The 14,366-nt window shown below is 39.9% G+C and overlaps 1 protein-coding gene across 8 annotated transcripts in view; it reads right to left on the bottom strand.

The window, feature by feature from the left end:
- The window catches only part of nrxn3a (neurexin 3a), a 194,704-nt gene that overhangs the window by 57,100 nt on the left and 123,238 nt on the right, over positions 1-14,366 (bottom strand). For all 8 annotated transcript variants that reach the window (XR_014624704.1, XR_014624705.1, XM_084381018.1 and 5 more), the window contains exons 17-18: positions 13,765-13,938; positions 7,795-7,914 (exon numbers count right to left, since the gene is read on the bottom strand). Coding sequence is in view for 6 of the 8 variants with exons in the window: in XM_084381018.1 (XP_084237144.1) it covers positions 7,795-7,914; positions 13,765-13,938 (294 nt within the window). In the remaining 2 variants the exon portion in view is untranslated. The remainder of the gene's footprint in view (positions 1-7,794; positions 7,915-13,764; positions 13,939-14,366) is intronic.

Here is a 14,366-nt window from a genome sequence, read left to right as displayed (position 1 = left end):
TGCTTCCGCCTTTTTGCTTGCTGCTGTGGAGGAAAGTTATAATGTCCTCTCTGAGATCACAGAAACGCTCCAGTGCTTTACCTTTGGACAGCCACCTGACGTCATTATGCAAAAGCAGGTCGTGGTGCTCAGCAGACAGCTTGCGGAATAGGCGATGTTGGAGGTTTGATGTGGAACGAATAAAATTAATTGTAGCCATCACACTGTCCATTGTTTTAAGCTCCCCCCTAAGTTTCACACACAACACTGTCTGATGCACGATGCAGTGTAAGGATGTTATCTAGGGTGCAACAGCGGACCAACGTGCTGCCACTCCACTTATTTTACCTGCCATGGATGGAGCCCCATCTTTCACAAGCATGGACACACGCTCCATATCCAGGTCATTTTCTTGAAAAAAGTTGAAGTCTTCTCAAAGACTACCTCACTAGTTGTGTGTTCTTCTAATGGCAGTAAGCCAAGCAGTTCCTCTCGGAAGCATTTGCCGTCATAAAAATGGACGTATACAGTAAGCACAATTGTGCAGCATCAGTTCTGTCCGTGGACTCATCTACTGCTATAGACGTGACATCGGCTTTCTTCACTTCATTCAACAGCGTTTCAAATGCATCTGTAGCTAGAATTTCAACCCTGTGAATGTTTGACGTGTCTGACGGGTACATTTTCAGTAGTAGATATCACACTCGTTTTCATTTTGTCATCATTTATCACTTCATCCATGATGGCCAGCATACAATCTTTCACAGTTTCAGAGTCAGTAAATGGCCTTTTCTTCTTAACCAAAATCCACGAATCACAGAGGGAAGCAGCTGTAGCTCTCTCTTGAGCTGTGCATGTCCGCACCATCGTAGTACAGCTCCGTTTGTAAGATGCAGTCAAACTCTGCACTTTCACCGCTCTGTCCTGAGATCCCTCTGGGAAGTTTGTCCGGAGAGTCTGGTGTTTCTCGATGTGGTGCCTCCGGACATTGTAATCTCTGAGTACCCCAACGCACTCATGGCAAATTAAACACATAGGTTTGGCGTTTGAACTTGATGGTAAAATGATCAAGTATTTGTCAGTCCAGACAGGGTTAAATCGGCGATTTTCATTGTCAATTTTACGTTTCAGAGTTGAAAAGGACATGTTTTAGACTGGGTATCTTGGCACTACTTCTGACAGCACTGCTAGTCGTGCTTCATAACAACATGCTGCATTGTGGGGAGACTGTTGCTAGGCTACGCGGAGTGTTGCATTTACGGTCTAAAACATTTGAAACGTCTTGCGAAACAAGTTGCCCTCTGCATCTCTTCAATTCAATTCAGGCGGGCTGGACCACAGGCTGGGCCACTCAGGGGTTGTAGGCCACATGTGGCCCACGGGCTGCTAATTGAATAGGCCTGCTCTATGCTGTTGTGTGCTGGGGCAGCAGGCTGAGGGTAGCCGACGCCAAAAGACTGAACAGACTGATCCGCAAGGCCAGTGACGTTGAGGGGGTGGAGCTGGACTCTCTGATGGTGGTGTCAGAGAGGAGGATGCTGTCCAAGTTGCATGTCATCTTGGACAATGGCTCCCATCCACTCCATGACGTGGTGGTCAGCCACAGGAGTACATTCAGTACCAGACTGATCCCACCAACATGCACCACAGAGCGCCACAGGAAATCATTCCTGCCTGTGGCCAACAAACTGTTAAACTCCTCGCTCTGAGTGTCAGACACTCTGAGTCAATAGGAGGACTCTGGACGCTTTGTTGCTCTCTAATGTGCAATAATTACGACAAATAATGTGCAATAACCCATATTTCAACATTATCATTATTTATTACACTGGTAGAGACTTCTAGTAGAATGTATATTTCTTTTTTTATTTTAATCTATTTTATTCTATTTTTATTATTTGTGCTTATATATAGTTTTTATTTTTCTGGATACTTTTGGATGGGAGCAGCTGTAACACAAACAATTTCCCCTCGGGGATCAATAAAGTATTTCTGATTCTGAATCTGATTCTGCCCATTGTAACGGCCCATCTGGGCTGCTTAGCAGTCGATAGCTGTGCAATATAATACATAAGCATCCTGCACATGACTTCAGAATTGTTACCTCTTCACACTCTGTTGATAGGGTTTGTTCTTTTTTTGAATATTTTAAACCAAATTGTGTCCAGATCTTACAAAATGCACCTTTAACCCAAACTATAACGTTTTCCTAAACCTAGAATTTGAAGTGCCAATGTCATGTTGTTTTGGGAACAGTGAGTGACTGACTCAGTTGTTTAGGTAAGAGGGTGTGCTGAAAATGACAAATGTTGCTGACAGCATGTTATATCAGCTGTTTGCCAATTCATTTGTGATCATGGGCAAAAACAAAACTTTGTTGTGTGTTCTGTGTGAGCCTGTATGTGTACTTTGCCAAAGTATATCAGCAGTGTTGGGTGTAACGCGTTACAGTAACGTAACTACTTTTCGGGTAAAAAGTAGTGTAACGCGTTACTACTTAAAATATGGCAACAAAACGTAGTTCCTTTTTCAGTTGGGCACAACGTTACTTTTCCCAGGGACAGATTTGACAGCGACACTGCCTCAGCTGCACGCTTGCGCAATAGTCGCGGGCTCTGAGGCTGGTACTAGCAATAGCATGCAGAGAGCAGTCAGTCATCATGGCAAGCGCGGCAGAGCAACCACAACAACCAACAGTGACTTTTGAGGGATGGAGTTATTCCCATTATTTCGAAACTGATTGAAAATAAGGGGAAGAATTTGAGTGTGAGGTGTACACTGTGCCCTGGCCAGAAACTTCTGTCCACTGCTGTAAACTCAACAGCCAACCAGACCAAGCATTTGAAAGCAAAACATGAAGCTTGTAGCTCAAGATCCCCGGGGAAATGATGATATGTCGAGTCCAAGGCCACATAAGCAGCTAAAACTTCATTTCAAACAGGTATCTAAACAAGAGTTGGACAAACTTGTCGCTTCGTTCATCATAGCCTGTTTAATGTAAGAGTTATGTGTTTTGTGTTCACTTACATGCCCATAAGATGCATCGAGGCTGGTATTATTGTTTGTATTCTTGTTTTTCTTGTCAAGTGCTCTGTGGCATTTTTCATAATAAAGAGCACAAAAGAAATACCTGTTATGTCCTCCATAGTTAAACTTTATGTAGGCCTATACACATTAAGGAAATGAGATGGGGTTCTGCCCAAAGTCGAGCACCATAAAAGTAACGTAAAAGTAACGAGTAACGTAAAAAAGTTACTTTCCATAGAGAGTAACTAAGTAAAGTAAGGGATTACTTTTTTAAGAAGTAACGAGTAATGAGCAAACACTACTTTTTAAAAGTAACTTCCCCAACACTGTATATCAGTATATCAGTTTATCAGTAAAGGAACTAACAACCATTTTATGTCATCTGCGAAAGCAGCTTATTACAACCCGTATTGACGTTTCTTGTTAGGCAGTGGCCTCTAGTGGCTGTAGTAATTATTATGGCAGCAAAGGAGGAAGTCAGGTGAAGTAGTATAAAGAGCCAAGTCTGCATAGGGAGGTCAGGATGGATGGTTGGGCTTAACAAACACAGGACTTTCATTCATCGTTATATCACATTAATACCATAACTTAAGTTATGTATATAATGTACGTACGTAGCATTTGTATGAAACTGAAGTTACATAAGTATCAGTTATTTTAACCCAAACTAGAATGTTTTCCAAAACCTAACCAAGTAGTTTTCTTGCCTACAGTAAACCCAAATAAACTCCAAGCGTACAATGAAGGTCAGGTAACCTTGTGAGTACTCGGTAATGTTTTGGGAAAAGTGATATATATCCACTGGTAACTGACATTTTCAGTCATTAGGGTATGAGGATGTGTCGGACACACTCAAGCAGAACAATGCTGGCCCATTTTAACTTTAAAGTTTTATTATTATAGTAAATAGTAATTAAGAGCAAGCAGAACAATAGTGTGAATGCTGAGTCAGCATGATCATAACCCAAGGATTCAACCACGCTGAAGCAATCTAGACTCAGGAATTCATTGACACAAGGCAATTGGAAAGCTAGAATGAGGCTGAATAAGTCTTTAATAAGTAGTGGAACACACATTTGTACGTCTCGGCTCCGATTCCCTTAGACAGTGCCAGGATGTTGTCTGAGTATGCATGAAATACATTCAGTCTTTCCTTCATTCACTTTCAAAACAAATGCACGCTCGAGCCAGATGAAGACCTTTACCACAGCAGGCAGTGGTGCTCATACAACTTTTGTCCATGGGGCCACCAGAATCAACAAAAATTACAGATCCTTATAACAGCTTTGATAAAAACTTGCAACTGTATTATGATTAGAGTTTAAGACGAAACAAACTCCAGGTCCAAAATCATCAATGTTTTCTGGGTGGTTAGATAAGACAGGGACCAACCCAGCTTCACCATCACTTTTTCACCCGTCCCTCTTCTCTCTCATTTCCCTGCTCCTTCTCATTTCACCCTTCATTCCCTCTGCACATTAAACAATAAAATGACCTCTGCTCTGTTATTCTACTTCACCACCAGCTTATTCTTGCTGTCCTAAACTCAAGCCCACATCCAGACTAGGAACTATGGTACTATTGATAAGATGAGTTATAAACCAAGGTTATTATTTAGCTTAAAGCATTCTGACTGGCAAGTGGTCACACCTCTTTACCTTTTGAAGGATAATCTTGTAGACTTCCCTGATTAAACAAATCCTGTCAGCAGTGCTGTTGGATCATAAACATTGACACTGATTTTATTTTTACTAGATATTGCATACTGCTTTATGGGTCAAGTGCTATAGATTGCTACAGTCTGAGGAACGCTATTTTGCACCTCTCTTTACTGTTACTTTAAACAGTGTCTTGGTTCAGGACACTGGACAATTAACAAGAGTACCTGCCCCACCTTGTCCTAACACATTTCATTTAACAGCAACCCATGCATTGAAGATACCATCTGTCAAGGCTCTGCCTCGCAACACTCGCCAAAGCTCAGGGAAACCTTCTGTTATGGCTGTGGAAAGCAAAGAGTGGCCAGAGAAAGAGGAGCGGGTGTGGATGGCAGTATGACTTAAAACAACTTTAAGTCATACTGCCTTTGAACTTAAAGCAAAAAATCAGGTTATTGTAGGTATGAACCAGCTACTAACCAGGCTGAAGTGGCTTAAACCTTTCTTATTAAGAAAAACGTTTTTAATCGTTTATACACTGCCTGTAGCTGACATTACCTTGATGTCTTTAAGATATGCTCTTCCTCAAATATTTAGTTGTCACATTTTGATGAAAAGTTGCACTCCTAGTTGAGGTAGAAATTTGTAGTTGGAGGAGTGACCTTGCGACAGAAGAGCTGTTGATTCTGATCCCTGGAGCATCAGGAAGATATGAATGGTATAAGAAAATACCTTGACTAGCACAAAAAAATACATGTGTGTATGCAGTTAGATAAACTACACACTGCTGCACTGACAGAGAGGACTATAAGGGCGATGGAAATAAATAGAAGACATTCAATCACTTTCAATCGATTGGACCATATATCTTAAGAGGACAATTCCTCTTATCCTGTGTATACCCATGATGGATCGTCCATTCCCAACAAAAAATAACGACTCCAGACCAGTCCCACATGGCTGGGATCCACAACACTCACAGCTGAGGCACCCTGTTGAATTTCTTTTGTCGTATTCATACACATTTTTCAGTGGCTGCCGTTCTGTCAAAGGAAGTCGTTTACTCCCTTATTGCACCACCTCATCTTTTGTCAGTCTCATCATAAGGGCCGTGATTAACCAACTATTGATATGAGCTCTAGCTCCGTCAGGGGTGCAAAGGTGCAATATACATATGCTTATATTTTTAGCCTCGGACTTTGCAGCTTGGGTTTAAGTTAATGAAAACATGAAAATGGTTGAATTTTGAAATGTACGGTTTTCACGAGACAGTAATAAATACTGTCATCTATCAACTGTCAGATGACACTGAAGAGAATAACTGTTTTGATTCTTAAAAACAAATATGCCTCTGTTAGATGTTGTGCATAGAAGAAACTGTAATTATAAAAGAATAGTTATTAATAACAACTTATTCATAATTATAATCACAAGTTATACAACAACCACTAAACTCTAAACTAAACAAAATGATTAAAAAGAAAATACAAAGTGTGTATGATGACATGTTTTATTTTGCTGACTGTTGAACAGGCTGTCTTTTCCCCAGCCTCTCTAAATATCATGCATTCATTTGAAGGGAGATCATTGACCAGGTAATGGTCCTGCTAATGAGACATTCATGTGTATAGTTAATCACATATCCCTGGATGACAGTTTACTGGAGGGCCGAGACACACTGGGTCAAGGCAATGATGCCGCCCTGTGTCAACAGACAGACAGATGCCTGTTTCAAGGAAGATATAAATGAACCTGTCTGTGTGTGTGTGTGTGTGTCTGTGTCTGTGTGTGTGTGTGTGTCTGTGTGTGTCTGCATATGAGCTGGAGAACGTGACTGTGTGACTGTGTGACTGTGCTGTGTGACACTGAATGGGAGGTACTTGATCTCTAAATAGAATTTCATAACCTGATTGCAGTAATTTCATCCAAACTCCCCAAAGCTTTCATGTGTACTGGATCTATTAGTAGAAATGCAATATTTCAAAGAAAAAATAAACATTTATATAAAGAGTTACTGTAATTATGCACCTGTGATCTATAGATCTCAAATCAACTTACAGTATATTGATAGCACCTGCGTTGTGATTTATCCTCGTATATTGCAGCACAAATGAGGGTTTCATTAGTAATAGCCATGGACCAAAAGCAAAAGTCAAACATTTTAGACGACTGATGCCAGGCAGCACAAGTACAGTACTTAAACAATTGCACTGAGTTACATTTCATCCCTGTATCTAAGTGTGATATAGTTATTGTTATAGTGTTTGTACAAACACACAAGCAAGCGTAATTGGGTGCGTAGGTGCATGTGTGTGTGTGTGTGTGTGTGTGTGTGTGTGTGTGTGTGTGTGTGTGTGTGTGTTGTAGTTCCTCTGTGCCCTCATGTGCTCTCTCTGACATGAGATGTTGATGCTGCTCTGCCCCCTAGTGGTACACTGTGTCTATGTATTTAAATCACCAGGCTGTCATTAGTCACAGTAAGTTTTTAACACTATTTTTGCTCAGCTTACAAATGTGTACATACTCAGGTCCAAGTCCTCTGTAATGTGCAAGTAATTGTGTGTGATGTCACTGTTCATTTGGAACCATATGAGCAAATGTACAACTTTGATCCAACACAGCACTTACCCATGTTTACCTTTGTCCTGCTTTTGTTCTCTTTTTGTGCGAATGTTCTTCTTTTTGTTTGTGTTTATTGAACTGATTAAGGAAAAAAACTAAGTCCTCTTAAATACTACACACTGGACCTTTAAGATTCATTTCCTGATGTTGTTAATTTGCCTAATAGTGCTCAATGTCTTGCATTTTAACTGTGCATGAGACTGTAGGTGTACGGCTGTACAGGCTACAAAAGAGTATGTGCCGTGAACTTTTCTTATGCAAAATGTTTGTAATGTGGTTGTGCTGTGGTCAGTACAAATGTTTAAAATACACAACATCCATGCATGTTTGTGTGACAGTTGAGGAACAACATTTGATCATATCTTTACTATCACTTTCATCACCATTCTGAGCACTCTCTGATGGCACAAAGGAGGTGTTTAGGAATTGTGCTTTACACCAAGATGACTTTGTCCACCCTCTGTGAAAAGTGTGACAACAGATATGTATAACTGAGATCAGTACTCACGGTCATTGCACTGTGTCCCAGTGTAGGAGGTCATAGAGCAGTCGCAGGTGTAGTTTTCCCACTGCTGAATACAGATGCCCATGTTGGCACAGGAGTCCTCCTGACATGTGGTGCTGGGACCTGTGGAAGTCCAGCCATCCCCACAACCACAAGCACATCCAAACAAACACACATGGACACACACAGATCTGGGCTCAGTACTGTGCAAACTCACCAGAGGCCTAGCCTTAGCATGAAATTACAAAAATTGATGAATGTGTTAAATTCTCTGGCTAGGTTGTTCCATCCTCCTCCAAAAACAGATTTTCTCGCTTCTGCTGCTGGTGTTAAACCATGCAAATAATTTTGGTTTCATGGAATATCCACCTTTTAACCACTACAGTTGTTGGGATTATCCATATTTTGTTTTCCAAGTATGCGTGTCTTTTGTCTTGTCCAATGACACTTTCTTTTCCTCCTAGCACCTTGTTGTCATTTACTGTACAGTGTGTACAACAATGGGCCTTCACACAGGAAAAAGCAATAGAGTGAGAGAGCAGGCTTTACCAGTGTATAAATCAAGGGTTGTATTGTATTGTATGTACAATAATATGTTGAACTTTTATTACAAATCTTAATATCACATCATCTATTTGTCTAGTTATGAGAATTTGAAAAAATGTAGCACAAAAGTGAAAGAAGAATACAGTATGTTGTATTCATGCAGTGATTTTGTCAAGGTGATCCCGTCATAACTTAATTTTCCCTTTCTGACCTGAATATCACTGATGCCCGCCACATTTCTCATGCATATGGCTTGCATACATGAAAAATATGTCTCAGTGATGATTTTACGAGATCTCATAAATATGTCTGATTGTGGGCCTGACAATACAGTTATTAATATGACGCTTAAGTCACAAGTACACTTACTTTGAGTGCCACACAAATCCAAACCATTCTTAGTGAACTCAATACTACGTGGTAAATACAAGGATATGTGTTGCATTTTTAGTTTGTGTCTAGGTTAGATGACAATTCTTAATTTTGAGATGTTTCCGTCATGTGATTCAGCTTTACATCTCTACTGAAAAACTCTTAAACTGTTTTTCTCTTGTGGGCTTGATGGGGTCATATGAGAGGATTGAGACAGAAGCAGTGTATTTAGCCATATAGTTTAAAATGTGACAGTGAAGACTTACATCATGCTGCATTATTGAACAATAAGTATGTTGACATTTTAATACTTTCCACATTTTGATAACCTTTTCGATTCTGGAATTGACACTGCTGTGTCTGTGATGAACAAAATTTTTAACAGCAGTCCTGTAAGCCTGAGGGTATTAAGTCTTTGATACTATCAAGATGTATTGGTAAGACTTAATTTTACAGGTCTGGCAATTTCATGGTAAGTAGGTGGTAATTACCAAGCCACATATTTAAACCACAATAATTACCTCATTCTTTTTGAAATAACCCCAATATTATTCAAGAAAAATATTCTGCTATTTTCCGACAAACAGTTAATAAATGAGTTTATAATATTAACCATTTACATTCTCACCGAGTAGCAAACAACAATCAGGCTCCCCCCCCCCCCCCCAACACACACAAAACTGACTTCCACAATGAAAATTGTTCCAAAGTTGGACTGAGCTACTGAAATTCTAGATATTGGTGAAAATGTAAATGACGATCAGCAGAAGTTAAGCAGAAACCAGTTTGAAGTTTCCTGGAAATGTATTGAAGGAATGACCACCTATTTATTAACTGCTTATTGAAAAATAGCAGAATATCATTATTAAACCACGATGGGGTTATTTTCAATAAACTTTGAGGCATATATTGTGGTAACTGAGGAATAATTTCAAAGAAAGTTCAAATATGTTACTTGGTAATTACCACATACTTACCGTGAAATTTCTAGACCTGTAAAATTAAGTGTTATCGATGTTTATTGTTTCACTTTGGTCCACCACATGTCTAGATCATTGTATTGATACCTGAGTAAGGCATTTTTTCATGTGAATTTTGAAAACAAGAAATTAATTGTTCTCTAACATATATGCTTGCAGATTATGGTACATACATTTTTACAGAAGCACAGTGACTGCCAGTCTACATCAACTTATCTAAAATCAGATAAATGTGTCAAGTGGAGACTTACCTGGTAAATTGATGCAAGCTGCTCTGTTAAAGGAGCTGTTCAGGACCAAGTGAACTTATGAAGAGTTGGAGAAGGGGATGGAGTTTTGGAAATTAAACTGACTTACAGTGCAGTAATATCCTGCAGTAGCAACTCCTTCTATATCTGGTGATTGAGCCGAACAACTGTGAAAAGCTTATTCATGTTTGTCCTGCTAATACTGTTGTGTTTGCCATTAGTGTAGTATCACCATCTAGTGGTGGTACAATGTATTTCCGCACCTAATAATTAATGGGCTTTGATAAGGATTCATTCTCTGAAGAAACAAAAATCCATTTAATGTAATGAAAGCTTATAATGAAATGTAGACAGCACATGGTCATACAGTTTAAATGACTAACTGATTATGATACATTGGCAAAAGAAAGAAGGAAAATAAACCATAAAAGCACACATAAAAATGAGACATTAGAATGCCATGGACAAGACCAACAAACTTGATGAGATTTTATTTTGAAAAATTAATTAATAAACCATTCCTTTCTTGCAGTACATTCAGTACAGTGAATCACATTGTTATCAATAAGATTGTCACAGCAAGGAGGACATACAGTACACATAATGTTATGTTCTGTTTGATTCCAATGAAACATTGACTAGCACATTTATTTGTCTAACATGGGACTCTGTAAGTTAATGTAAAAAAACAACATACAGTACACTCAATGTCCAACTGAATGATATGGCAAGCATAAGAAAACAACAGCTGTACAGAAAATGATTTCCATGCAAACAATAACAGGTTGTGGAAGCTGGCCCAGAACCTTAAAGGATGACAAAAACAACCACGAAAGAATGCGCGACTTGCACAAGAAGATGGAAACATTTTGTCCACAGTGACATTTGCTTGCTCATGCAAAATGTTTCAACAGCCCATTCTGATGTAGCTATGTGCATGAATGATTGTAAACCAACTATAAACAAATTAAAACCTGAAGCAGGTTGGAGTCTAAAGTGTGGGTATTGCCTGATACAGATTTCCACTGCTGCTATTATGTCATGGCCAGGTGTAAAACATCTGAATTCATAGACACAGGTTTTCTTTGTATTCTCCCTGCAATAGACCGTTTGCTAAACCCCTACCCCAAAAAGTGATATTCCAATCATTGCTTAACAACCATAACTATGCTGGGCTACCTAGAGTGGTAACCTAGCATCACTTCCTGGGCCAAAGGTTTAGGCTTTAATTAAGGCGTTTCAGCAGCGTATTTCACTCTGTTATCTCAGCGTGTCTGACAGAAAAGTTAGGCTTCTTTTATAATTAACTGTCTGTACAGGCTGCAATACAGCTCGTGTTTGCTCTTGCTTAACTTGTGTAAATGTGATCCAAAGTGTATTTAACACACACTAACGCACACACACTGGATGAATCACCTGTCAGCCTTTATTTTCCTGGGAGATTGTGTGCCCGGTAGCAGACAAAATTGCAGTGAAAGTGAGGTTTATAGGTTACCAATTTAAACGCTAAACCTGATCACCTGAGCAAGATGTGTCAATATCAGTACTCACGATGAAAGAAAATCCTCATTGGGTTGCCGACTGATGTTTATTCATTCAAGTTTATAAAAAAATAATGAATAATGATTATAGCAACTTCTGATCATCCAGATTCATTTCATGCTTAAATAAACAACTTCAGGCTAGTCCCACCCATTTCTGGTTTAAGTCCTGTCCATTCTGAGTATGGATACAGATACAAATATCATAGCTGATTGAACAATTACGGGAGGAAAGCTGAGAACAGGCACTCGACCGTAGGTCCCACTGATCTCCCTCCCTCTTGTTCCCTCCAGTAGACGTAGCATCACTGACACGTTATTATTTCTGAACTGTATGTTCAGTGGTTGTTGGGTGTTAATGGAGTTGAGTTTTTCTCTCAGTTGCTTTGTAAAAACAAACAGCCATGCTGCAGCTGATGCAGTGCATTGTGTGCCGTAGTTTCCCTGCTGGTTAACACACCACCTGACTGTCGCAGCTGCAGTGTCTTTGGGCTTGTTAGGTAAAGCAGACAGGACGGGTGGCGGAGCAGTGACAGGACAGCCTGGCAGACAGCTGGCCTGCTTGCTCCACCTAAAGAGCCTAGTGACACTCTTACAGCTCTGGAAAATTAGTGAAGAGGTCACAATGTTGTTATAGCTCAAAGACTACTGAAAAAGACATTACTGGAGCGTCAAGCATTGAGAACAAAACAAACTAAGTCAACAAATCAGGTGGAGTAGCGGGTCTTATGAGAACGAGTCTGTCTTCTTGAGCAGTATATTTGCGCAATGACAAGGGAGACGCTGGAGAATGCATTCATATTGATTTCCCTTGTTAGCACCATGAAGTTTACGAGCAAAATAACTATGCGATAGGTTGGTAGAGATCGTCACAGTCCCACGATGGTATTGCAGCATTTTTTTATCGTGATATCATGAAATTCGGTATATCGTTACATCCCTACTCAATATGAACGCATCCTGACACTGAAGCTGCTTCACGCCGTGTAGACATCGTGTTAGCATATTGTTATCTAACTACTTGTATGTGGGTTTAAAAGGTTATGTGGAAAAAAAGTGCCATTCAGGATTCATACATACACTGCATGGCTGTCTTGCTTTGTCATGGAATTGGTGAAGTTTACCTGAGATGACTTAGCCATACTTATATGTTAGTCCTCAAAGCATTTTATCATGTAAAAGTGAATCTTTTTGCCTGAAAATACTTAAAAAATACAAGTAACTTATAATGTATTTCTACAGTAAACATCAAAGATTCAAAGGTTTAATTTGTCACATGTTCATGAATGGTGTTATGTAACAAAGACTTGCACCTTTTTATACCATGTAATACTGCCCTCCAATACAGGACTAATAAGCTACCCAGTAATACATGAACAATCCTATATTTCAAATGCATCATCAATCATAAGCTGGTCATGAGGCAGATTTAATCATCCAGTGATTGGATAGCATCAGCCTAAGTGGGTTTTTTTTTTTGCATTGCAACACACAGGAAACATGTCCCAATGTACTCCGCCATGAAAGCAAATTCTAAGACCAAGTTTTCAAGAACTCACAGAGTTAATGTTAGTTAGCTAGCTGAAGCTAATAAAATCATTGTGTTTAAATCAACAGTTGCCATGTGAAATTGCAAAGCTGCTTTTGTTAACTTCTGTCTGAAGTCAAGGATCCTTTCTTTAAAAAATGACTTGACTTGAAAGCTTGACAAGCATAGTAACATAACTACTGTAAAGGGATGGGGCTTAGTGAACGGTCATTTAGATATGTTAAAGATTTTGAAGTTCACCATTGGGCAAAACTTTGACCTGAAAGTGAATCTATCTCTGTACAATCAAATGAATACAAATGTCTTTGTATCAACACACCTGAACCAGACACTCAGCAGGAGCTATTTAGTACCTCCTTATATGATTATTATGTTTAAGGCATTCACAGAAATTTGAGAAAAAAAAAACTTAACAAAAGTATAAGAGATCAAAAATGGAGCACCTGGCAGTATTTTATGTCACTGCACTGAAGGTGATTGTGACGGCACTGTCAGTCGACCAATGTGGCCAATAACATATAGTGGTGTAGGTGAGGAGGTGTGAGATATTTGGCCTGACTCTTAGCAGTGGGTAAGTGATGCAACAAGTAAAGTTAATAGGGTAAAGGGGCTTCTGTATGAATGCAGGGCTGTAGAGCTACTGTTTGCATTGAGCAGGAAAAAAGGGCTGCTGGAGCTGGAGTTGGAGTTGAAGTTTGTGTTGTAGTAGTCAGGCTCGGATTTGAGGGACGGTGTACCTTCGCATCCACGCTCAATCTGCCCGCTGCGAAACAAGGCGTCGCTGAGGAGATCCGGTAGACGACCATTTAGGTCCACCGACGCCAGACAGCCCTGGAAGCCTTCTCTGGAAGCCACCAGTTTAGGCAGATTGCCATACATGCCTGGACCCAGTCCCGCAATGAACAGATCACCTGAGGTGGAGAGAACAGAGAAACTGTAGGACGAGGAGTACAGGAGGATCAAATCTTAGTATGCTGTCATAAATACTTTATGTGTCACAGTCTTACAGATCTGTGCCAGCTTCATTATAGTGGGTCAAGTCAATGTTTAGGTATTTAATCAGTACACAACAGAAACACCACACCCCTTAACCATGTTTGTGATGTGTTGGGACATGGTAACATCATGCCACTACATGGTGACTTTTTCACCATTGCTAACCCTTAAGTACTGCAAGAAATGAAGAGCAAAGTGGTTTGGCATTCCAACACAGTGCCCACCAGTGTTAAATTGGTACCAGTTTGAATTCGTCAGAAGCAGAGCAGGAATTTCACAGGTGGAATCTGTCTGGCCGTGATGCCCTTTGGAAAAATGTTATGCCTATTTGCCACTTTGGCTG

The sequence above is a fragment of the Pagrus pagrus genome, assembly GCF_965226575.1.
Source record: "Pagrus pagrus genome assembly, chromosome: 18".
NCBI classification, from domain to species: domain Eukaryota; kingdom Metazoa; phylum Chordata; class Actinopteri; order Spariformes; family Sparidae; genus Pagrus; species Pagrus pagrus.
The sequence above is the reverse complement of the archived record's forward strand: the minus strand, read 5'-3'. Positions and strand labels throughout refer to the sequence as shown.